This window comes from Molossus molossus, unplaced genomic scaffold (assembly GCF_014108415.1).
Source record: "Molossus molossus isolate mMolMol1 unplaced genomic scaffold, mMolMol1.p scaffold_m16_p_1, whole genome shotgun sequence".
Classification (NCBI taxonomy): Eukaryota; Metazoa; Chordata; class Mammalia; order Chiroptera; family Molossidae; genus Molossus; species Molossus molossus.
The window spans coordinates 76744936-76770040 of NW_023425344.1; the positions used below are offsets into that span (position 1 = coordinate 76744936).

Consider the following 25105-nt stretch of genomic DNA (forward strand, 5'->3'; position numbering starts at 1 on the left):
CCCTCCTGCTCTGTCTGAACAAAAAAATGCAAAAATGTCCTCGGGTGAGGATAAAAAAAATATATATATATATATTTACTATCTGGTCCTTTACAGAAAAAGATTGCTGACCCCAGATCAAGAATATACAGAGAAAGCTGAAGTCTAATTTACATTTTTAGACTTGCACAAAAAGCCCTGAAAAGGAAATTCTTTGTATCCCAACCTCACAGCTAAAATTTTTCCCTTAATCTACCCCTTTATCACCCTCCCCTTGCTCCCCATTTCACTATAATCAGGGCTTACAACTGTGAAAAGTTATCATATTTAAGCTTTGTGATTAAAAAGCAATGGTATATCAGAATTCCACATCCACTTATAAATTAGCCTAATTATTATTATTTCTTTTTATCCTCATCCAAGGACATTTTTCCATTTTTGTTCAGATAGAATGGGAGGAAGAGAGAGAAACATTGATGTGAAAGGAACACATGGAGTGGCTGCCTCCTGCCTGACCCCAACCAGGGCTGGGAGGAATCACAACCAAGGTATGTGCCCTTGACCGGAATCAAACCCGTGACTTATTGGTCCGCGGGCTGATGCTCTAACTGCTGAGCCAAACCGGCCACAGCTATCCTAATTCTTTTTCCTAAATTCTCACATTGTTCCCACTTTTTCAAAAATAATAGTCTCTTTTCTTTCGATTTCTCACAACTCTAGATCAATATGTTTCTTTGCTCTTATTTTCCCACACATATATTTAAAATAATACTTTCAGGACTTCCGGTCAAGATGGTGGCGTAGGTACACGCGGTATCGCCTCCTCCCACAACCCCATTAGAATCACAACAAAACTACAACACAACCATCATTCAGCACCACCAGAAATTGAGCTGAATGGAAGTCCTACAACTGCGAAATTAAAGAAGCCAACATCGAGACTGGTAGGAGGGGCGGAGGCAGATGGGCTGGTCTCACACCCACGTGTGGCAGATAAAAATCAGGAGGACACCTTGGCTGGGAAGGTCCTCCCTGAGGAGTGAGGGGTCCCTGTCCCACACAAGGTGCCCAGATCAGGGTCCCAGGGCCAGGAAGAAAAGTTCCCATAACTTCTGGCTGGAAAAACCAGCGGGAACTGAGGCAGAGGGAGGCTGTGGCTGTGGAAGCCCCAGGCAGTTCCTCTTAAAGGGCCCATGCACAAATTTACTCAGACTCGCTCCCTCTGAGCTCCGAGGGGAAGCAGCTTGAGAGGCAACAGAGAACAGGGAAAACTGAGCTGTTTGGCCTCCAGACGAGGGCTGGAGGGGCAGCTTTCTCCTGGACAGACAACTTTGTTTCTTTGGTGAGCCCTTCCCACACAGGGCAGGCAGATTGCCTCTATATCTGGGACTCCACCAACCTGGTTCACACTATTGGCCCTGCGCTGGTGATTTACTGAGGCCCCGCTCCACCCAACTTTCGGGCCCACCCAAGCTGTTTCCAAAGGCTTTACCATAGGATTGGCCTGTCTTTGATCCTACTTCAGAGTTTCCTAAAATCTCTCAAATAAGCAATATCTGGGTTCAGCGAGCCCCATACCTCTTGTTAAGTGGCCCCAGGCCTGGCACTAGAAGCAGCCAGCCTTGGTTCACAACTTGGCTTTTCCTGGACACCTCCAAGCCCAGCACAAGAAGCAGCCATTGGCAGATCCCTTTGTAGCTTATGCCAGGTGGCCCTGGATAGAGCACAGTCAGTGGCTGACCTTGCCCCAGAGCCAGCACACCTGGTAGACAGCTTCAGACCACATCGAATCACCACCACCCAACCACCTCCACAAGTGACACCCTCAATGAGTGGACTCAGTGGGTACCAGAGCCCTGCTGAAGTAAGTCTTGCTCTGTGTGGAGCTGATCCTCCAAGGTAGTCAGAGGTCAGAGGCCAGAGTCCAGCAGCCAGTGGACACAGCCAGTCCTTGCAGCTGATCAGCCTAAGTAAACTCCTCCTATTGATGTGCCCACAGCAATCAAGACTCAATTACAACAGAAGGGTGTACATTCAACAATAGGGGTGCACCTCGAGGGCCCAGCTGGGGTGATCAGGGAGACAGTGCCACTGAATCCTACAGGACACCTACAACAGTAGGCCACCCTACGAAGCCTTGGAGGCATAGAAACTCTGCCTAATACATAGAAACAATCACAGGGAAGCAGTCAACATGAGGAGACAAAGAAACATGTCTTAAATGAAAGAAAAGAACGAAACCCTAGGAAAAGAACTAAACAAAATGGAGATAAGCAATCTTACAGATGCAGAGTTCAAACACAGGTTATCAGGTTGCTCAGGGAACTTGGTGAGACATCCAAGTGAGTTAGTGAGACCTTCAAGGAACTTAAGGAGACCTCCGAGGAACTTAGTGAGAACATCAACAACATAAAAAAGGGCCTGTCAGAAATTAAGGATGCACTAACTGAAATAAAGAATAATTACAGGGAATCAATAGTAGAGTAGGTAAAGCCAGGAAGCAAACCACCAATTTGGAATATAAGGAAGCAGAAAACACCCACCCAGAACAGCAAAAAGAAAAAAGAATCCAAAAAAAATGAGGGTAGTGTAAGGATCCTCTGGGACAACTTCAAGCGTGCCAACATTCACATCACAGTTGCTTGAAGGAGAGGAGAGAGAGCAAGAAATTGAAAAACTATTTAAAACAATGACAGAAAACTTCCCTAACTTGGTGAAGGAAACAGACATACAAACAGGAAGAACAGAAAGTCCCAAACAAGATGAACCCAAAGAGATCCACACCAAGACACATCATCATCAAAATGCCAAAGGTTAAATACAAAGAAAGAATCTTAAAAGTAGTGAGAGAAAAGCAGTTTGTTACCTACAAAGGAGCTCCCATAAGACTGTCAGCTGATTTCTCAAAAGAAATTTTGGGACTTCCGGTTAAGATGGCGGCGTAGGTAAACGCGGTATCGCGTCCTCCCACAACCACATCAAAGTTATAACTAAACTTCAGAACAACCATCATTCAAAACCACCTGTAATCAAGTTGAATGGAAGTCCTACAACTATGGAATTAAATAAGCAGCCACATCGAGACTGAGGCTCAGGGAGGCTGAGGTAGCTGGAGCCCCAGACAGCTCCTCTTAAAGGGCCCACGCACAGACTTATCGGACTCATTCCCTCTCAGCTTGGAGGGGAGGCAGCTCGAGGGGCACCAGAGACATACAGGAAAGAGCTGAGCTGTTTGGCATTGGGGCGAGGGCTAGAGAGGGGGCTTTTGCCAGGACAAACGTGCTGTCAGGGGACTTTGTTCCTTTGGTGAGCCCTTCCCTGGGGCGGCAGATAGCCACCATATCTGGGACTCCAGAAACCTGGCTCATAGTGGTTGCCCCGCCTGATGATTCCCTGAGGCCCCGCCCCACCCCACCCAACTTTCAGGCCCACCAAGCTGTTGCCAGTTGCTTAACCATAGGATTGGCCTGTCTTGGATCCTGCTTCAGGTTTTCCTAAATTCTTTCAAACGAGCAGCATCTAGCCTCAGCTAGCCCCATACATAGAATACATAGTAATACATAGAAACAAACACATGTATTCTATGTAGGGAGGAAGCCAAAATAAGGAGACAAAGAAAAAGGTCCCCCCAAAAAAAGAACAGAAAAAATCTCCAGGAAAAGAACTAAGTGAAATAGAGATAAGCAACCTAACAGATGCTGAGTTCAAAATACTGCTTATAAAGATGCTCAATGACCTTAGTGAGAACCTCAGTGAACTTAGTGAGGGACTCAAGAGCATGAAAAAGGACCAGTCAGAAATGAGGGATGCACAGTCAGAAATGAAGGAGGCACTAACTGAAATAAAGAATAATTTATACAGATTCAATAGTAGAGTAGGGAAAGCCAAGAAGCAAGCAATCGATTTGGAATCTAAGGAAGCAAAAAACACCCAATCAGAACAACAAAAAGAAACAAGAGTCCAAAAAAATGAGGATAGTGTAAGGAGCCTCTGGGACAACTTCAAGCGTGCCAACATTTGCATCTTGGGGGTGCCAGAAGGAGAAGAGAGAGAACAAGAAATCGAAAACCTAATTGAAACAATATTGGCAGAAAACTTCCCTAACTTGGTGAAGCAAACAGACATACAAGTCCAGGAGGCACAGAGAGTCCCAAACAAGATGAACCCCAAGAGGCCCACATCAAGACACATCATCATCAAAATGCAAAAGGTTCAAGACAAAAAGAGAATCTTAAAAGCAGCAAGAGAAAAGCAGTTACTTACATACAAGGGAGTTTTCATAAGACTGTCAGCTGATTTCTCAAAATAAACTTTGCAGGCCAGAAGGGAGTGGCAAGAAATATTCAGAGTGATGAAAAGCAAGAACTTACAACCAAGATTACTCTATCCTGAAAAGCTGTCATTTAGAATCAATGGCCTTATAAAGAGTTTCCCAGACAAGAAAAAGATAAAGGGGTTCCTCACCACCAAGCCATTATTATATGAAATGTTGAAGGGTCTTTTTGAAGAAAAAGATAAAATATATGAACAAACAAAATGGCAATGAATACATATCTATCAACAATGGAATCTACAAACAAAATGAACAAGCAGAACAGAAACATTCTCATAGATACAGAGAACATTTTGTTGGTTGCCAGATGGAAGGGGGGTTGGAGAAATAGGTGAAAAAGGTGAAGGGATTAAGAAGAACAAATTGGCTGCTAGACTGACAAAGGTCAAAAGGAAGGGGGGTTTGGGGGGTGGGGGGAAATGAACCAAAGAGCTTATATGCATATATGCATGGCCAATGGACACAGACAACAGTGTAGTTAAAGGCAGAAGGGTGGGGGGTGGGGAGGAGGGGGTCAATGGGGACAAAATGAGGAACATCTGTAATACATTCAACAGTAAAATAAAATAAAATAAAAAAAGAAGAAATTTTGCAAGCCAGAAAGAAGTGGCAAGAGATATTCAAGGTGATGAAAAGCAAGGACCTACAACTGAAATTACTCTACCCTGCAAAGCTATCATTGAGAGTTAATGGTCATATCAAGAGTTTTCCAGACAAAGAAAAGCTAAAGGAATTCATCACCACCAAACCAGTATTATATGAAATGTTGAAGGGTCTTCTTGAAGGCGAAGAAGAACAAAAATATGAACAATAAAATGGCAATTAATACATATCTATCAACAATTGACTCTACAAACAAAATGAGCAACAAAACAGAAACAGACTCATAGATACAGAGAACTTCCTGTTGTTTGCCAGATAGGTGGGGGTTGGGGGGATGGGTGAAAAAGAGGAAGAAATTGCCCTGGCTGGTTTGGCTCAGTGGTTAGAGCGTCAGCCTGCGGTCCAGAGAGACCCAGGTTCGGTTTCGCTAAGAGCTCATACCTCGGTGGCAGTTTGTCCCCAGCCCTGGTTGATCATGCTGGTGGCAGCCACACAATGTGTCCCTTTCACGTCAATGTTTCTCTCTCTCTCTCTCCCTCCCACTCTATCTGAACAAAAAAATGGAAAAAAATGTCCTCGGGTGAGGATAAAAAAAAAAAAAAGAGGAAGGAATTAAGAAGTACAAATTGGTTGTTAGACTGATGACCTCAAAGGGAAGGGGGGAGAGAGGGTGGGATGAGTTAAACCAAAGGACTTCTATGCATATATGCATAACCAATGGACCGACAATAATGTGGGGAAGGCAGGAGGGGGCGGGATTGGGGAGGTGGGGGTCAATGGAAAAAAAGGGAGAAACATCTGTAATACATTCAACAATAAAGATGAGTGAAAAAATAAATAAAATAAAATAAAATAATACTTTCTTATGTACATCATTTTCTTCCAGCTCCACACTTGGTCATGTATTAGTTATGTGCTTCCACAGTATTCATCATTCTGTACAGTTAATTCCCCCTCACTTTGACCTTTCCTTTAAATCTCACACCTGGCCCTGGCTGGTTTGGCTCAGCTGTTGGAGCATCAGCCTGCAGACAAGAGAGTCCTGGGTTTGGTTCCCACTAGGGGCATGTACCACATAAATAAATAAACAAACAAACAAACAAATAAATATCACACCTGTATTTCCAAATGCTATACATCTCCATTTGGATGTGTTGCTCTCCTGTTCACATTTGTCTAGTTTAACAAAATGAATTTCCCTTGACATTTAAATCATCTCTGCCCACAGAAACAAATCATAAAATGCATTCAGAAGTAGCAACTATTCATTGTTTACATTTTCTACCTCAGTTAATTGTCAAAGCTAGAAACAAAAGAACCCTCTCAAACATCTACTTCTCACATAATTTAAAATTCTGAAGATTTTTGAAATTTTCTCCATGTCATTTCTATTATTCTATTTTATATTCTCATCATTGAATTACTTTAAAATAGTTGCAATCTGTGTTCCTGCCTTTGGTTGACTATTTCTCTAATTCATCTTTGGTATTGTTCCCAGACTTATCTATTAGAATAACAGTCTGATCATGAGACATCTCTGTTCAAGAATCTTCAAGATTCCCCATTGACCTACAAAATGTTTGGGGCAGCATTCAAGGCCAATCATACCCTGAGCTACCTTTTCCAATTTATTTCCAATTACACCCTATCATGAAAGTTAAACTCTAATAACTTTGGATTATTTTTTATTTTCCAAATCTATCCGTGGCATGAGAGTCGAGTCATTCTCCCTATTCATACTCCTATGCCCACCATCCTAAATGCATGTGAGGAACAACAGGTGATCATCATTTGGCTCATCATTAGATTTTGGTTTGCTGATAATTCAATACAAGCAGGCTAAAAGAGGACTGACCAAGGTGATTAGAAAGGTTGCTGAGGAGATTCTGAAGGAGAAAGAAAACAATAAGAAAAGAGAAACTTTGCAGGAAGGGCAGAGGTTTAGTCTGTTTTGCTATATGACTCCTTATTAAATCTTTAGTAAGTCTGCATTTCTAAGCAATACTCTCACAAGTTGAATTTTTTAAGGCTAAAACTGAGTGTCCTGGCCTGAAGGTGTGCATGAGGTAAGTCCAAGAAGACTTGGATTTTATTGAACTGTGTACATATTTGTTTCCACCTTTATTTTATAAATGTCTTTGAAAGCATGATTCATGTTTTATAGTAACTGATCTCTGTTTATGTTATTGATTTGGATTCTATCCATCTCTAACCTGTATTTCTCCTCTAATTTCATTTTTAATACTCTCTCTCTGTCCTATTCTCCCATTCCTTCATGCTCCAATCAGCTGGACAAATGGCGCTCTTCTACAATCTTACTTACCTCCTATGTCCTATCACTGTCACCAGGAAAGCACATGCTCAGAAATCTCCTTGAGCCTATTTATTCATTAGTTAAACCAGAAATTTAAAGTGACAGTATTAAGATTCTTTAAAAAACAGCTCTTCCATTAGATATCTTACCCATTACCAAACAATTGTTTTTGGATATATCCCCTTCTCCCATTAAATAACATTACATATGGGACACTTTTAATGAAGCTTATGATATTCTATCTTTAGAGCTCTCTCTTCCAGTGTACTAAATTGATGTTTAAAAGAAAAGTATGCCAGACAATGTTCTAACAGTACCAGTTAACAAGAAAGACAGAATACTTGTACTCATTCTTGTTATATTCTAATACAGAGAAAACAAACCAATAAATAAAACAAGAAAATATCAGATAATGATGTGATAGACTTTGATTACTTTTGATCTGTTTGCTTACGTATATTATAGAAGAGAGGCAAATGAGTTCCTTGGAGGTATCTGAGCTGTGACCGGAATGACAAGAAGAAAGCAGTTATGGAAATATCTGAAGAAAGAGCATTCCTGGCTGAGAGAATAGTTTCAATGATAGACCAGATCTATCATCTAAAGGTCCTGTCAAACACTAACAGTTTTTATCCCCTCTGATTCGGTGGTTAGAAATTTTGTGGGCAAAAATAAACTACTAGTATCAATCTTTTCATCCTTCTCTCTCCTCCACAATTTCTGCCTTCAAACATAAAAGTCATTGTTATAACTACTATCTACATAGTTGGTGCTTAATAATTGTACTGCAGTGCAACCTTTCAGCATGAAGCCTCTACTGCATCAAGTGTTGCCAAGAAGAGCAGTCACCCCAAAGTCACTGTTTCACTGTTTTACATAGGACCAAGTATCCATCCTCTTCACTCTACTCAAAGAATGTGGTTTCCCAAGTGGGTTATGCAAAACAATAGGGAGCAAGAATAAAATATCAGACCTGACACATTAATTATAAAAGGATTTATGCTTTTCTAATACTTAATGTATTGACTGATTTTTGAGGTGCTTATTAGTTGATTTCCTTTCTATGTATCATGCTGTACCACAGTTGATGTGCTACACAAAATATCGTCAATATGGTTAATTTTTATAAAGTAAGTTCTTTAAAATAATAACAGAGCCCTTCTAATACTTTTGAATAAGACAACTAAAAGCTGAGTAACACTTATCTGTAAAAGGACTTGACAAGTGTTCCCAATTTGCTGACCTTTTCTATGAATAACAGTGACTGTGAGGTATTTTTTTAAAAAACAAACAAACAAGCAAAACACTCGATTAATCGGCTTCTTCAAGGTAAAAGTGACATTTTTAATAATAAAGGAGAAAGTAACTGCTGCACGGGACATTTGTGCCATGAAGAAAGCGTTTTTATTTTTAAAATAAACACATAGGAATGTTCCATTGTTATATAATTTTGTTGCTGAAAACAATTGCAATGTAAAACCCTTAATATCTGCACACTTAAAAACTTGGAAATAGAGTTTTAAAAATCATTTTTAAAAAATCTTTCAAATGAGTAGTCTCCATGGGTTTTGAACCCATTTCTTAAAAATCCAAAGATGCAATAACTTCTAATTAGTTTTCAAGAACAACTGACTGATATTGGGGATTATATATATTTGTTAGTTGAATTTCAACAGAACCCTTTGCCTAATTGGGGATGGGAATGAAAAACGGTACTGTGATTTAGCAAGCACAGCTAATGGTGTGCTTCTTCCTCTGGCTGCACTTGTTTTTGTGAGAGAGCTCTCTCAGCTAAAACAGCCAACACGGGAATAAACTGAACCTGGAACCAGATCTCTGAGCCACTGTATCACAAGGTATTAACCAAGATTTGTGAAATTTGATGAGGCATTGTCAACCAAATTGCTCTCACTGGAAAGGCAAAGAGGTTATTGAACCATTGATAGATAGAATACAATAATATGAAAACTACCTTTTAGCTTATCTTTTTCATCTCATCATTCTTAATATCTATTTTATGTTTGCTCTACAAAATACATATTACAGCAGAACATTATTATACATAATTAAGAATTATACAATTATAACGTATGAAGAATGTTTAGAATGCTTTAGTTTGATGACAAACAAAATAGGAACAGAGGCATGGATACATGGAATAGACTGACAGCTGTCAGAGAGGTGGGATTGGGGAGCTGGATGAAAGGTGAAGGAATTGAGAAAAAAAAAAATAAACATATATATGTATCACATAGACACAGACAAGTGTGGTGAAAGCCAGAGGGAAAAAGGGGTGGGGGTAGGTGGAGGTGGGCAAAGGCCGGATAAATAGGGATAGAAAGCAACTTCGCTTTGAGTGATGGGCTCATGATCCAGTGTGCAAACGATGTTTAGTTAGGTTGTACATTTGAAACCTGTAAGATTTTGTGAACCAATGTCACCCCAACAAATTCAATAAAATTTTTTATTTCTTTGAGGTGCATAATCAAAAAAATTCTGGAGATCACTGCTTTGGTAGCACTAGTGTCATCATGTCTCAAATTTCTGTTATCTCATTCATCTTTGAAAGTACAAGCCCTCTCCTGGCTGGTGTGGCTCAGTGGTTGAGTGTTGACCCATGCACCAAGAAGTTACGTGTTCGATTCCCAGTCAGGGCACATCCCAGGTTGTGGGGCTGATCCCTAGTGGGCGGCATGCAGGAGATGGCCAATCAATATTCTCTCTCATCGCTGTTTCTACCCCTCTCTCCCTTCCTCTAAGTAGCCCTGGCCAGTTTGGCTCAGTGGTTGGAGCATCAGCCCACAGATTAGAGAGTCCTGGGTTTGGTGCCTGCTAAGGGCACGTACCTTGGTTGCAGTTTGTCCCCGGCCTGGTTGGGGTGGTGTCGGTGGTGACCACTTGGTATGTCTCTCTCACATTGATGTTTTTCTCTCTCTCTCTTCCTCCTTCTCTCCCTCCCGCTCTATCTCAAGACACATGTGAGTTATAAGCTGGTCTTCCATTCCCATACTGCTCTGTAATCTTCTCTTCTGACTGAATCCCTCTCCCATCTCAACCTTTCCACTCTGCCCTCTAAAAAGCCTGGATCCAGATCAACACACTTCTTGTGGTATCTAATCTCATTGCTATCTCCCAGTGGATTACATCTCCTGATGTAACATCTTGAATTTGAAAGCAGAATTTCTTCAACCCTCTTATCTGAAAAAAAAATTTTAAATTATTTTTTATTAATCTTCATCTGAGGATATTTTTCCATTAATTTTTAGATAGAATGTAAGGAAGGGAGGAGGAAAAGGAAAGTGAGAGAGAGAGAAACATCAATGTGAAAGAGACATCAATTGGTTGCCTCCCGAACCGCAGACCAGGGCCGGGGATCAAACCTGCAGCCCAGGTACATGCCCTTGACTGGGAATTGAACCTGGGCCAATACTCTAACTACTGAGCCAAACTGGCTAGGGCTTACATCTTGAATTCGAATTGGCCCCAAGACTCACTTTAATCAGTAAAATGTGGCAGAAGTGAGGGAAAGCCAGTTCTGGATCTAAGCCTCAAGATGTTCTGGCAGCTTTCACTTTTGTGCTTTTGGGAGCCCTGAACTGTCTTGCTAGAAGTCCAGTAACACTGCTGGAAAGGTCAAGTGAAAAGGAAGATACCCTGAGATGAGAGAGAGAGACAGAGACAGAGACAGAATCAGAGATGGAGAAAGGTAGGCCTAGGCCTCCTGCTGAGCCCCGTTTTTTAGTCACCTCCATTAAGGTACCATATATGTGAATGAGCCAGCTTGGATTTTCCAACCGAATCAAAGCCCAGACGAATTCAGCCCCATCCAACATGGTGTGAATCAGAAGAATCACCCAGCTGGGCCCAGTCAACCTACAGTATCTTGAGAGAGAATGAAAGTGTTGTTTTAAGCCACTGAGTTTGGTGGTGTTTATTACGCAACAATTGATAACAAAACCCTCTGTCACATTCTCAATCTTCTGGAAAACCCCTTCCATCTTTGGACTGAAAATTGACTTCCCAGTTGAGGACATTTTACCCTAGAGCCCACTCAAGTGACATCTGCCTTTCTCTTCACACCGCGCCCACCACAGGGCCAGGAGTTGGAGTAGGTGTTCTTGCTCTCGCTGTCCTCCTGCGGAGACCTCTGCTCCCTTGAAGCTCATGCCATCTGGCTAGATCTCTCTAAATCATGTGGCTGCCATCTGCCGATCTCTTGGCCATTCCTCTTTACTCACAGATAACCTAGCCCTTGGCTCACACTGCACTTCTACGTCTGTCAGCAGGCTGATTTCTACCTCTGTGCAGATGACTCAACTGATAACCTTCCTCTCAATTCCTTGACGTCTTAATTTTGCCCCTACTCCTCTTCAGCCACCTGCTCCCATGGATAGAACCTAGAACTTTTAAACTGATTCACCTCTGAAATATAAATTTCAAATATCCTTTTAACTTACCTGTGCTATTAACTGTGATGCAACCATTTCTTTTTTACCACATCAGAATCTCTAATAAGCAACATTGGAGAAAATAATACAACCAGGCTGACATATTTTTTCACTAATAATTACAAACCTCACTTAGACATTCAATACTCCCAGCAATACTACTTAAACTTTTGCATTTGGTTTGCATTCATCATTTTGGACACAACTAACTTCCTGCTGTCTCTTCTCTCCTCAGATCTCTTATCTGCCCTGCCCTCCCTCATACTTCATAAATAAAATAGAAGCACTTCAATGCAGACTCTCCGTCTTCCTGCCATCAAATCTACCAGCCCACATGCCTGTATTTTACTCCTGTTACAGGATTCACTCCAGGTGTCTGTCTCTCAGGCCCATTTCCCCTCTAGAGCACTGTGTCCTATCCCCTCTTGCCTTTCCAAAGGTTTTATACCCTGCATTGTTCTGTTTACTTTGCATAACTAATGATCCCTCACTTCAGTGTAAAAGAAAAAAAATTTCTTAAAATCCCATATTTCCTTTATTATGCCATTTCTCTGCTTACTCCACAGTAAAAATACTTTCTAAAATGCACATATGCAATCACCTATTGGCCCTTCTTCAAACTCTAAATCTGGCTTTGCTTCCCAGTATTCACAAAAATTATTCTTGCAGAATCATCAATGTTCTCCTTGCCAAATCCAAGGAATACAATTGTGTTGCCATCTTATTTCTCTTCTAGTTTTTCTCATTTAAATACACGATACCACCAACCATCCAGTCACTTAAACCTCCATTAGCCTTAATCACTTAGCCTTAATTCCTTCTTGACTCTCCCTTAAATCTCATTCATCAGCAAGTCCAGCCTTTCAACCTCTAGACCGCTAATCCTCTTACTTTTCTCCTCCGTTACACCTACTCTGGTACAAGCCACATCATCTCTCACAATCAGCTCACAGATCTCACAGGTCTCTCATCAGCTCTCCTTCTTTCCACTTGTCTCCACAGCAGCCAAGGTGATCTTTCCAAATGATAAATCAGTCTATGTAATTCCACTGCAGAAAACCTTTCACTGATTTTTATTTGTACTTAGGATGAAATTCATACTCTGTTCCCTGGCCTGTAAAACTCATCTGATGAGAGTATAAAGGTAATACGTATCCCCCACTCCATACATTCTATAGAGAGAGAACTTTCTATCTATAGGAAGAAAATTATGGAAATATTCCTGGTTTTTCTCAGCAACTACCCCCTCCAAGCTCATCCCTTAATACCCCTTTCTTCTCCTAAGAGAAAGAGGGAATGATTTCACTGGTGAGACAGGTAACAACAGAAACTGAGAATGTGTGGCTCAGAGACTTCTTGGTTCTTTCTTTCAGAATGGTTTAATTCCCCTTTGCCCTTTAGTAAATCGCTTTCCCTTGGAGAAAGTCTGCTTGGGACAACAGGGGAAGTAAATTTATTCAGGATGGTGATAATGGGAAGAGTGCTAGGAAGCCCATTTTACTCTATTGTTCTATATGCAGAATCAGTGATAACAGATGCTACTTTGATCTCCATCTAATCTGACTCCTGAGTCCTATATCCTATTTGGTTCATAGTTCTGGAATAACACAGAGGGCTTAAAGCCCCAAATTTTATTTTATCAGACTTTTCGCTACCTCTGCAACTTCATTCTTTTGCCACTCCCCCCAGCTTACTAGGCTTCAATCACTCTGACTTTCTTTCATTTCCCAAAACATTGCCACAGTTTTCCTGCCTCAAGGTCTTTGCACTGGTAGCCCGCCCTCAGCCAAAGTTCCTCCTCTGGCTTTTTGCATGATTTGCTTCTTGGCTTTAGGTCTCACATTAGTTACTGTGTTCCAAGAGTGGCCTTCCCACACAATGTTATATCAACTTACTTCCCCACTGCCATTTTTGTCTGCTTCAGCTCCTTACCTGCTTCTATCACAGTTCTTATTACATCTTTATGTTAATTTGTTTAATTTGCTTGTTTGTCCTCCTTACTAAGAAGTGCTCAATGAGGGAACAAGTCTTTATTGTTCACCGTTATGTCCCCAAGGATTAGATCATAGCAGGACAGTAATAAGTATTTGTTGAATAAATGAATGATTACATGAAAACAGCAACTTAGAATTAATACCTGGCTTGTTGATTTGATAATTACAAACTGTCTACTCCAATTAATTTCCAGGTGAATTTTTCATATTCCTATAATTGTTTCCTACCCAGAAAACCAGGGATTGCTTTGTTTACCATAAAAACAAGGTTTGGTTCCGTGGTTGGATCATTGGCCTGTAAACCAGAGTCACCGGAGGTTTGATTCCAGTCAAGGGCACGTTGCAGTTTGATCCCCAGCTCTGGCTGGGGTCTTGCGGAAGGCAACCAATTGATGTGTCTCTCTCACAACTATGTTTTTCTCTCTCTCTCCCTCTCTCTCTCTCCCCCTCCCACCCTCCCACTATATCTGAAAATCAATGGAAAAACATCCTCAGGTGAGGATTAAAAAATAAAAAAGTTCAAATGCCTTAGAGAGAAGATTATTTTAAGGATATGGAGTCAAGTTAATGATGTTTATTGAAAAGTTACACACACACACACACACACACATACACACACACACAGAGAACTATTACTAGGTTCTAGGAAGGAAAAAAGTACATATAAGGTAGATCTGGATGGTGGATCTGGAAAGATGAAAATATATATCCATGAAATGATTAAAGCACACATATACAAGGGAATGTCTGTTTTCTGGCATAATTAGAGATTAGTTAATACATTTATCAAGTATACTCATATCTACATATCACATATATATCATCTATATAGGTTCTTATTCATATTCATACATTTCAAGGAACAAAATAAATTTAAAATTGAGTACAAAGGTAGGTAAAATACTGCCCCTCCCCCACTCCCAAAATGTGCACATCCAAGTCCTTGGAATTTGTGAATATGTTACCTTACATGGCAACTGGGACTTTGCAGCTATAATTAAATTAAGGATCATGAGATGGGAAGATTATCTTGGATGGTCCTAGTGGGCCCCTTAGAATCATGAAGGTCCTTATAAGGGAAAGAAACAGGCAGGAGAGTAAAAGGAGATGTGATTGCTGGCTAGAAGGAGCGCAGAATCCAAGGATGTTAGAAAGAAAAGGAAACTGATTCTCTTCTAGAGCCTCCAGAAAGGGACTCAGCCCTACCAACACTTTGCATTTAGCCCAGTGAGCTCAATTGTAGACTTCTGACCTACAAAACTGTAAGATAGAAATCTGTGTTGTTTTAAGCCAATAACTGTGCAGCCATTTGTTACAGCAGCCACAGGAAACTAATACAAGTACACTAAGCAAACTTGATTTGGTCCTTAATACTTCAGAATCTTATTGTACCTCAGGATTGTTATTATGAGAATAAATTACTGGTGAACTGTAAGTAACAGACATGCTGGTTAATGAGGCTTTTCTGTTCAGAAGTATGAACAGAAAGAAGAATTTTTTATTATAAAACCTATATAAGCACTAATCAGGGTTGGAGGAGATTACATTAGAATATGTCTTCTTCTTCTTTTTTAATATGTTTTTGTTGACTTTTTTAGACAGAGAAGAAGAGAGAGAGAAATAGAAACATCAATATGAGAGAGAGACATTGATCGGCTGCCTCCTGCATGCCTCCTATTGGAGATTGAGCCTGCAACCCCGGCATGTGCCCTGACCAGGAATTGAACCACGACTTCTCAGTTCATGGGACAGCTGCTCAATCCACTGAACCACACTGGCTAGGCTAGATTTTGTCTTATTCAGGAAGTCTTTAGGTGAATTTTTTTTTTTTTTTAATTTTTAATCCTCACCCGAGGACATTTTTCCATTTTTTTTTTGTTCAGATAGAGTGGGAGGGAGAGAGAGGAAGAGAGAGAGAGAGAGAAACATCGATGTGAAGGGACACATCGAGTGGCTGCCACCCGCACAACCAACCAGGGCCGGGGACAAACTGCAACCGAGATATGTGCCCTTAGCGGGAACCGAACCTGGGTCTCTCTGTACCGCAGGCCGATGCTCCAACTGCTGAGCCAAACGGGCCAGGGCTTTAGGTGAATTTTTAAGTAGATAAAAGAGGACCTCTAAAAAGGAGACAGTTGGGCCTTCAAGAGGATCTGGAAAAATGCTAAGAGTAGGAAAAAGGACAATATTGGTGGTTTGAGCTACATTTACTATGCATACGTATATGAAGATAATCTAATCAGAATTCCTCTTTTGAATTATTTTATTTGTACCTAAAATGTCATTCTTAAAATGCTTATATTTTGCAAGAGAAAGTATGGTTATAAGCCTATTGACATAGATTACTATATTAACTTTCTATCATATGAAAGAAAAAGCATTCTTAGATGGAAATCAGGTAGGTAACCTTGACATCGTGGAGAAGTAGGTAAGATAAAATGTAGGTGTCTTTTTCTTTTTTTTTTTTTTTTTTTTTTTTTTTTTTTTTTATCCTCACCCGAGGATATTTTTCCATTTTTTGTACAGATAGAGTGGGAGGGAGAGAGAGGAAGGGAGAGAGAGAGAAACATCAATGTGAAGGGACACATCGAGTGGCTGCCACCCGCACGACCAACCAGGGCCGGGGACAAACTGCAACCGAGGTACGTGCCCTTAGCGGGAACCGAACCCGGGTCTCTCCAGACCGCAGGCCGACACTCTAACCGCTGAGCCAAACTGGCCAGGGCGGTGTCTTTTTCTAATGTACTGTCAAAGTGAAGGTGAGCGTAGGGATGAGGAAAGAAGTTTATACAAGACGGTGATGAAATGTAAGGAGTAGGGACTTTGAAATCAAACAGACTTAGGTCAAATTCCAGCTTTACTGTTTTTTTTTTTTGTTTTTTTTTGTTTTGTTTTTTTATCCTCACCCTAGGACATTTTTCCATTTTTTGTTCAGGTAGAGTGGGAGGGAGAGAGAGGAACAGAGAGAGAGAGAGAAACATTGATGTGAAAGGAACACATCGAGTGGCTGCCACCCACACGACCGACCAGGGCCGGGGACAAACTGCAACCGAGGTACTCGCCCTTAGTGGGAACCGAACCCGGGTCTCTCCAGACCGCAGGCCGACGCTCTAACTGCTGAGCCAAACCAGCCAGGGCCCAGCTTTACTATTTAATGGTCATGTGACATTGGGCAAATTAATTAAAATAGTTTGACTTTCCATTTCCTTATATGTAAAATACCTATCGCTTGTGGTTAATATTAGATGTTAGTATTACATAAGAGTTTCTGACACATAATCCTAAGAGCATCCGACTAATTTCAATTACTTCCCAGCTTTGAAATTACGAATTTCAATTACTTAGGCCAGTCCAGAGTAGGAGGAATAAAATGTTTTAAGACTGAGTATTTCTCTAGCAATTCTGTGAGGATGTGCATAGGTGGTTAGGTGGGGTGGAGAGTAGAGATAATTTTAGGTAGTAGAACTAAATGCCTCTATTAGAACCAAGCACAGTGAGAAAACTATTCGTTAAATTTGAAAGACAGTTCATGGTTTTGCCCCTTGACAGACACAATATCACTCACAATTTTTACAAAGAAGAAATCTGAGAGTCAGACAAAGTAAACTGCTCCCAAAGACAAATGAACTGCCAATGAGGTAGTTAGAGGTGGAATGGGACTCAGCATTTTGTGTGTTGAACTCTCTTTCCCCCCATAATGGCCTTAACCATTAGGTCTCTTGGTGTTCTCAAGCCACCTATTATTCTACTTTGGCATTATTTCCTCTTTATAATGAAATGTGGAAGATAAAATTGAGAAAACTCAGTAAAGTGCCTGTAAATGGAGATCTCATTTTTCTCTGAGCTGATATCTCACTAATGAACTCTTCTTTTTTTTTATCCTCATCCAAGGACACCCTTCCATTTTTTGTTCAGATAGAGTGGGAAGAAGAGAGAGAGAGAAATATCGATTGAGAGGGACACATCAAGTGGCCGCCTCCCACACAACCCCAACCAGGGCAGGGGATGAACTGCAACCAAGGCACGTGCCCCTGACAGGAATGGAACCTGAGACTCATTGGTTCACAGGCCCAGGTGGGCCCACACTCTAGCCGCAGAGCCAAACAGCCAGGGCTCACTAATGAACTCTTTCAGGACTGAGTTAAATTTGAAGTTTAGAGGAACGGAAACAAAGTTTACCCTTACCTATCAAATGGTCTAAAAACTTACAAATATAACAAATTCCTAGATGTTGTGATTTAGAATCTTGGAGGCATAGCAAGCTTCTAAACTACCTTTTAATGCAATAGAATGGCAAAGCCAGTTGAAATGAAAATAGGCTGAATATTATTTAAAGAATTACTGAGTCTAAATCCTAATCAAAAGTAGCTTTGTTAAATATTCATAAATACAATATTATAGTAGTACAAAGATTTCATCTTTTATACTTATAAATTTCAGAGAATCAGGAGAAAAAAATACTTAACACAAGAAACTCGTTTCAAATAAAGATATTTTACAAATCAATATTTTTTTTAGTCTATTGAGGTCATGCAAAACATAAAGTATTTTCCCTCAACACATTTATCTACATATTATTGCAGTGAGTGCAGTGAGGGTTTGAGTTAGAAAGTCTTATATTTTACCTTTGTTTCCCTTATTAATTAGTTATAGATTATAAGTTAAATTATTTAACCTCTCTGAACACCTTTCATAATTTGTATAGCTGATATCATACCTCCCACATAGTGCTGTTATATAATTTGACATAACTGATACTACACAACATCTAATCAATCACCAAGCCAATACCACTTCCTTAACATGTCTCAAGACTGTCCATTGCTCTCTATACCCACTGTTTCTATTTTAGTTCAACTCACACCTGGAATATTGCAACAGTATCTTTTTTTTTTTTTTTTTTTTTTTTATCCTCACCTGAGGACATTTTTCCTTTTTTTTTTTTTTTTTTTTTTTTTTTGTTCAGGTAGAGTGGGAGGGAGAGAGAGGAACAGAGAGAGAGGAGAGAAACATCGATGTGAAGGGACACATCGAGTGGCTGCCACCCGCACGACCAACCAGGGCCGGGGACAAACTGCAACCGAGGTACATGCCCTTAGCGGGAACCGAACCCGGGTCTCTCCAGACCGCAGGCTGACACTCTAACCGCTGAGCCAAACCGGCCAGGGCTGCAACAGTATCTTGACAATCTCCCAGCCTCCAGTCTAGACCTCTTTCCACTTTGTAACTATTAAAATATAAACTATGCAATTTTCAATCTTAAAACCATCCAATAACTCCCAGCTGCCCTCAGGGTAATGTCTAATACCTCAGCTCAGTCACTGAGGTCCTCAAGGATCTGATCCCTCTTACTTGTCCACTTTTATCTCATGACTTTCCTTTCCCCAGGGGGAATGGGTATACCTCACTCTATCCATGAACTGCTTGAAGGTTTCATATTAAAAAATAAAAAAAAAATACACACACACACACACACTATAGGTATATATTTCTTTCTTTCTTTTTTTTAATCCTTACCCAAGAATGTTTTTTCATTTATCTTCAGATAGAGTGGGGGAGGAGAGAGAAGCATGGATATGAAAGACCCCTACCAGGGCTGGGGAAGAAATGGAACCGAGGTACATGCCTTTGACTGGAATCAAACCTGTGACACATCAGTCCACAGGCCAACACTCTAACCAGCAGTTCTCAACCTGTGGGCTGCGACTCCTTTGGGGGTCAAACAACCCTTTCACAGGGGTCGCCTAAGACCATCAGAAAACACATATTTCCGATGGTCTTAGGAACTGAGACACCGCTCCTCTATTGTCTCCAGGCAGGTATGCCTACAAGCAGATACACCCACATACTACATGAGGAACTGTATTAAAGGGTTGCGGCACCAGGAAGGTTAAGAACCACTGTAACCACTGAGCCAAACCAGCCAGGGCTAGGTATATATTTCTTCAAAATATGTAGATTAATCAGTTTGAGGTGATAGTCTATGAAAAAACAATTCAGACTTCAAAAGGTTTAGAAAATGTTTCATATTTTAAGTAAATGAGAGGTAGGGGAGACAGGATTACAGTGAGCCAGGAGTTAAGACATTTTATTTGTTCAGCCTGGACTAGCCTAACCTTACTGAGAGCTTTTAAAAATAGAGTTTAGCATAAGATTGTTCACTGCCAAATCATTTTTATCACTGCAAAGTTCAGTTAACTACTCCAGTAAGATTTCCTTAAATGATATTCAAAGCATCATGGTGAAGAAGAGGCAATCAGTTCCCTAATATTCTTTTAAAGAACATTCTCTCTTCTCCTCTACTTCCTTTCTCTCTGCCCCTCCCAATATATTTCCTTTAAAGTATTTTTTTTTTTTTTTAGAGAGAGAGGAAGGAAGAGGGAGAGAGATAGAAACATCAATGAGAGAGAACATCAATTGGCTGCCTCCTGCAAGCCCCCCACTGGGGATTGGGCTCGCAACTTGAGCTTGTGCCCTGGCTGGGAACTGAACCAGCGACCTCTTGGTGCATGGGTCAACCCTCAACCACTTAGCCACAATGGCCAGGCTCCTTTAAAGTATTTTAATAACCTTCTAACCTCTTTAAGTTTACATGCTTCAATGAGGTAAGTTATGTTTTAAAACTTGCCAAAATATAATGCTTCTGATCCTCTCTAAAAATTATTTTTCTTGAAACTCTGTTGGGTAATCATAAACCAGTTTTCAACAATAACTTGTTATTCAAATAAATATGTGAAACTTCATGAATGTATATTTTTAGATAGAATTGGAAATGTCTGCGTTGGGCCAGACTTTTCTCTTTTATTTTGTAGCAGGCCTAATCACATCCTGATCATTGCCTAACATGGAGCACAGGCACCAGTAGATTTATTTCTGGAAAACTCTTTTGCTATCAGGTGAATATTTTCTAGCTCTTTATGTAATCAGTGACTAAAGTATCATCAAAGCAATTTTTCTAATATATAAACTTTTGGGGGGCAGGGGCCACAGTTTATTTTTTATCTCTAGATACTATTATGGTTCCTGATACATAGTAGTAACTCAATAAACCTCTATTGAGTAAAGAGTTGCACAAAAAGTACAAAGACTAGACACCACCCAGTGGAGGGCTTGTAGTGTAAGACAGAAACAACATAGCAGCTAGAGTTTATAAAAAATACTGCCCTGGCCGGGTGGCTGAGATGGTTGGAGCATTGTCCCATACACTAAAAAGGTTACAAGTTAGATTCCTGGTCAGAGCACATACCTAGGTTGTGGGTTTGATTCCCACTTGGGTGCCTATGAGAAGTAACAGATCGTTTCTCTCTCTCTCTCCCCCTTCCTCTCTCTAAACTCAATAAACATATCCTTGGGTGAGGATTAAAAAAATATATTAATAACATATTTATTAACAAAGAATAAAAAGATTCATTCATACAATAAATTTGTATTGGCCACTTGATATGTGCTAGCATTATTCTGGCACTAGGGATATAATGGCAAACAAGGCAGACAAAAATTTCTGCCCTTGGGGAGCTTACATTTAATGGGGTGACATTCAGTAAACAAAATATATCTTAGTGATAAGTGCTAAGGAAAAGATAAAGTATGGAGTTAGGAATATGAAGTGGAAGAGAGTATAGAAATTTTAGATAAAATGACTAGGTAAAGCCTCATGCAGGCAACTTTTGAATTAAAAAATGAAGGAAGTAAAGATATGAGAAAAAAATGCTATATTCCTATAATAGAAGAAAGAGGAGAGGAACTAATATATGCGAAAGGGATAAGCATTCCACCAGTCCACTTCTGCATGTAGCAGTCAATACAGTAGTCCTCCCTTAGCTGAGTTTTCACTTTCCCCAGCTTCAATTACCTGCAGTCAACCAGGGTACAAAAATACTAAATTGGAAATTACAGAATTAAACAATTCATAAATTTTAAATTGCGTTCTAGCTGAGTAGCATGATGAAATCTCATGCCATCCCACCCGGGATATGAATCATCCCTTTGTCCAACATATCCACACTGTATGCACTCCTCACCCATTAGTTACTTGGCGGTCATCTCAATTATCACACTGGTTATCAGAGAGAGGAGAGAGAGACCACATCACATCCACAAAACTTTTATTACAGTATACTGTTATAATTGTTCTATTTTATTATTAGTTGTTAATCACTTACTGTGCCTAATTTATATAGTTAACTTTATCATAGGTATGTATTACAGGGGAAAACATAGTATATATAGGGTTTGGTATCATTGGTGGTTTCAGGCAGCCACAGGGGGTCTTGTAATGTATTCCTTGAGGATAAGGGGGGGACTACTGTATTAGGTCTCACTAAGGTTACATATCAGTACTTTGGGACTCACTGCATGCAGTATGCCTGGACAGCCCCTTGGTTTTAATTGATAAGAAGGCTGAGAGGATGAGTTGTGGATTCAAGCCCAACAAAAAAGGCACTTAAATTAGCATCAGGTGGGAGGTCACAAAACTGCATCAGCTGCTTTTGCTAGTTTCAATTCATACATCTAAATAAAAGATAGATGTTCTTAGAAAGTACTGTAATTTATAATTAGAAAAAGTAGCAGGACAAGTGAAACAAGCGAAGTGAGAACTTGGAGGAGATTAATGAAGGTTAAGGAAAGAGAAAGAGGGATAAAAAATGAGCAGATGGCCTTCTGGAGAGGTCCAAGTGAATGTGGAACATGGTAGGGTGTGTGTGTTTGCAGGGTGTGAGGTGTGTAGTGGATCTTGCATTGATATGTTGACTGAATAGTGTTCCCTGAAAATTCATTCATATGCTGAGGTCCTAACCACCAGTATCTCAGAATATGACCTTTTTGGAAATGGGGTCACTGCAGAATAATTAGTTAAAGATGAGATCATACTAAAGTAGTTGGGTCCTTAATCTGACTGGTGTCCTTATGTAAAAGGAAAATCTGAACAGACATGCCATGTAAAGGTTGGAATTATGCTACCACAAGCCAAGGACCCACCAGTAGCTAGGAGAGGCTTGGAAGAGATCCTTCCTTAGTGCCTTCAGAGTGAGCATGGCCCTGCCAACGCTTTGATTTCAGCCATATGGCCTCTCAAACTGTGAGACAATCCATTCCTCTTGTTCTAGGCCACTCAGTTTGTGGTACTTGGTTACAGCAGCCCTAGGAAAATAATTCAACTTTGTAAGATTTTGAGGCAAACGAGAAGATTCTAATATCACAGAAAGGAGTGTAGCACAACAGTAAGGTGCCTGATTATCTTGCCTTGTGCATTAGAAATGTTTTATAGCTTTGCCTTCTGCAGTTATATTTTATTGTTTTACCAAACCTGTTTTCAACGATTGTGTTGTTTTAGAAAAATAACATAAACCTGCTACCCGCTGAACAAATTACAAGGCCCATTCTGACTTGTGTTCTTCTGGTATTAGTCACACAAACGGAAACTGATCTAACACTCAGAGCGAGCCACGGATGAAGGAGGGTAAAAAGAGCCTTTTCCCAACACTGGATTTAAAGAGTAAAAGTTGAAAGGGAGGAAACAAACCTCGATTTAGCTATTCAGCATCTCCCTCCCACAGGTCGTGTGACTTAACTGCACCCCTCCCCCCTGCAGGAGCTGACTCCTCACCCCAACTATGGAGAAGCCAGGGCAAGACCAGCTTGCTGAGAAACGCAAGGTTCCCTGCATCCTCCTCCCTTAGGGCAGAGAACCGAGAACCCTCCCCCACCTCGCGCGCATGCCCAATCGGGAGGGCGCTCGGGAAAGGAGCCCTCGGCTCAGGTTTTCCCCGCAGCCCGGAGGTGCCTGGAGCCATCAGCGGCCCAGCTGACCGAGGAAACTCCGGCCGGTAGACCCCGCGGGGCCGCAGCCAACTCAGCCGGACTTTTATTCTCCTGCCGCGTTGAAAGGGAGCAGGCGGAGCTGGGTACATCCCGGTAGGGTGGGGCCCCACTCCGAAGGTACTCCTCGTGATGGCTTCTCAGGAGTCCTCCGGGGAAAGGCGAAGGACACACTCCCCACACTCCTCGAGGAAACCCTCGGGCAGTCACTCTTCTTGGCTGCCCGGACCTCTCTGTTTTTAAACTAGCCACAGGCAGGACAGCCTGAACGGTCCCACTGATATGCCCGCTAAGAACACGCGCCCTCCGAGCGGGCCCGCGCTGCTCTGAAACGGGCGTCCCCAAGCATCTAGCTCCAAGGGGCGCTGGCCTCGCCGAGACGGTTCTGAACGCCCGCTGTGCTCCCCACCGCCCGCCCGGCCTCCGGCGGCCCGGCCCCGCCCCTGCGGGAAAACTCCCGCCTGTGCAGCCCGGCTGTCCCGTAGTGAAGACAGCCAGCTTTCCGGGTGTGGGCTGGCGGAGTCCCGGTGGCAGCCGAGGGCGAGCCCACGGTAGTAGTTCGGAGCTGAGCAACGCGGTGCACCGCCCTCCCGGGACCGCCCTCCGCCCCTCAAGCCGTCACCGTCAAGATCCTCCGCTGCAGCCGCAGCCCGGCCCGCAAATACACGCCCACCCGCCGCTAACATTCGCCAACCACAGGAAAAAAATAACAAGGAAGAACTGAGCATGCGCAGTGGGGAGGGCGGGGCGCTCCGGGCCGCGCGTCAGGGCGGGCGCTCTCCGGCCGCTTCGGCGCCTCGGCCGCCCGCCCGTTCGGAGCCGCGCCCGCCGCAGGCTGCGCCCGCCGCCCCGCCCCACCCCGCCCCCTGCCGCTCGTCCCCGTCGCGGCCGCGCCGCTTGCAGCAGCAGCAGCAGCAGTAGCAGCTGCTCCTCCCCGGCGGCCGCCCCCCGCGGGTCCCTCGCTGGTTGCGGGAGAGACCGAGGTAGAGGGAGGACACCGCGCCGCCGGCACCGAGACCTTCGCCTCGCCCTGCCGGCTCCTCACCCTCGGGAGGAACATGGGTAAGTCACCCTTCCTCCCCCGTCATCGCCTGACATTTTTGTCTTCCTCGGCGGGTTGCAGGGTGGGAAGCATTTCTCGCGCAAAGTTGCCGGATTTCTCTCTCCAACCTCCGGGTGCGAGACGGCGGCTCTTCCTCCGGGAGCGTCGGCGCACGCGGCACGCACGCGGGGTCGGCGGGCTGCGAGGGTCCCGAGCGCGGGGTGGGCTCGACCGCGGGCTCGGACCGCCGCCCACCTCGCGCCTCCCGGCACCTCGCCGCCGCGCCTCCCCGCCTCCATTCTTCCTGCCCGAGCGGTGCCGGCACCTCGGAGCCTGCCTCGAGGTCGCCTTCGCCCGAGGCCGCCCGCCTCCTCTCCCTGGCGCCTGCGGGGCTGCGAGCTCGGTCCGCCCGAGCGCGACCACTTCCCGGAACTTCTCCGGCAGGGCGACCTTCGCCACGGCGGGGACGGCTCGTCCGAGGCGGAGTGTGAGCAAGTAGTTTGTGAGGGTGCTTTCGCCACCTGCACGGACGTGGGTTTCTTTGGGGGCAGCGGACAGCCTCCCGGGTTGAAC

The 25105-nt window shown here is 42.6% G+C and overlaps 1 protein-coding gene and 1 pseudogene across 5 annotated transcripts in view; one reads left to right on the plus strand and one right to left on the minus strand.

Moving 5' to 3' along the window:
- Nucleotides 1–23582, minus strand: part of LOC118629623 — an 85429-nt pseudogene extending 61847 nt beyond the window's left edge.
- An 820-nt stretch (nucleotides 23583–24402) lies between these two features.
- The window catches only part of RAP1GDS1 (Rap1 GTPase-GDP dissociation stimulator 1), a 168081-nt gene continuing 167378 nt past the window's right edge, over nucleotides 24403–25105 (plus strand). For 4 of the 5 annotated variants that reach the window (XM_036255166.1, XM_036255174.1, XM_036255108.1 and 1 more), the window contains exon 1: nucleotides 24406–24552. In XM_036255166.1, the coding sequence (XP_036111059.1) occupies nucleotides 24549–24552 (4 nt within the window). In that variant the 5' untranslated portion in view covers nucleotides 24406–24548. Of the gene's footprint in view, nucleotides 24553–25105 lie in introns of all 5 variants that reach the window. The other variant, XM_036255128.1, reaches the window with a different exon arrangement.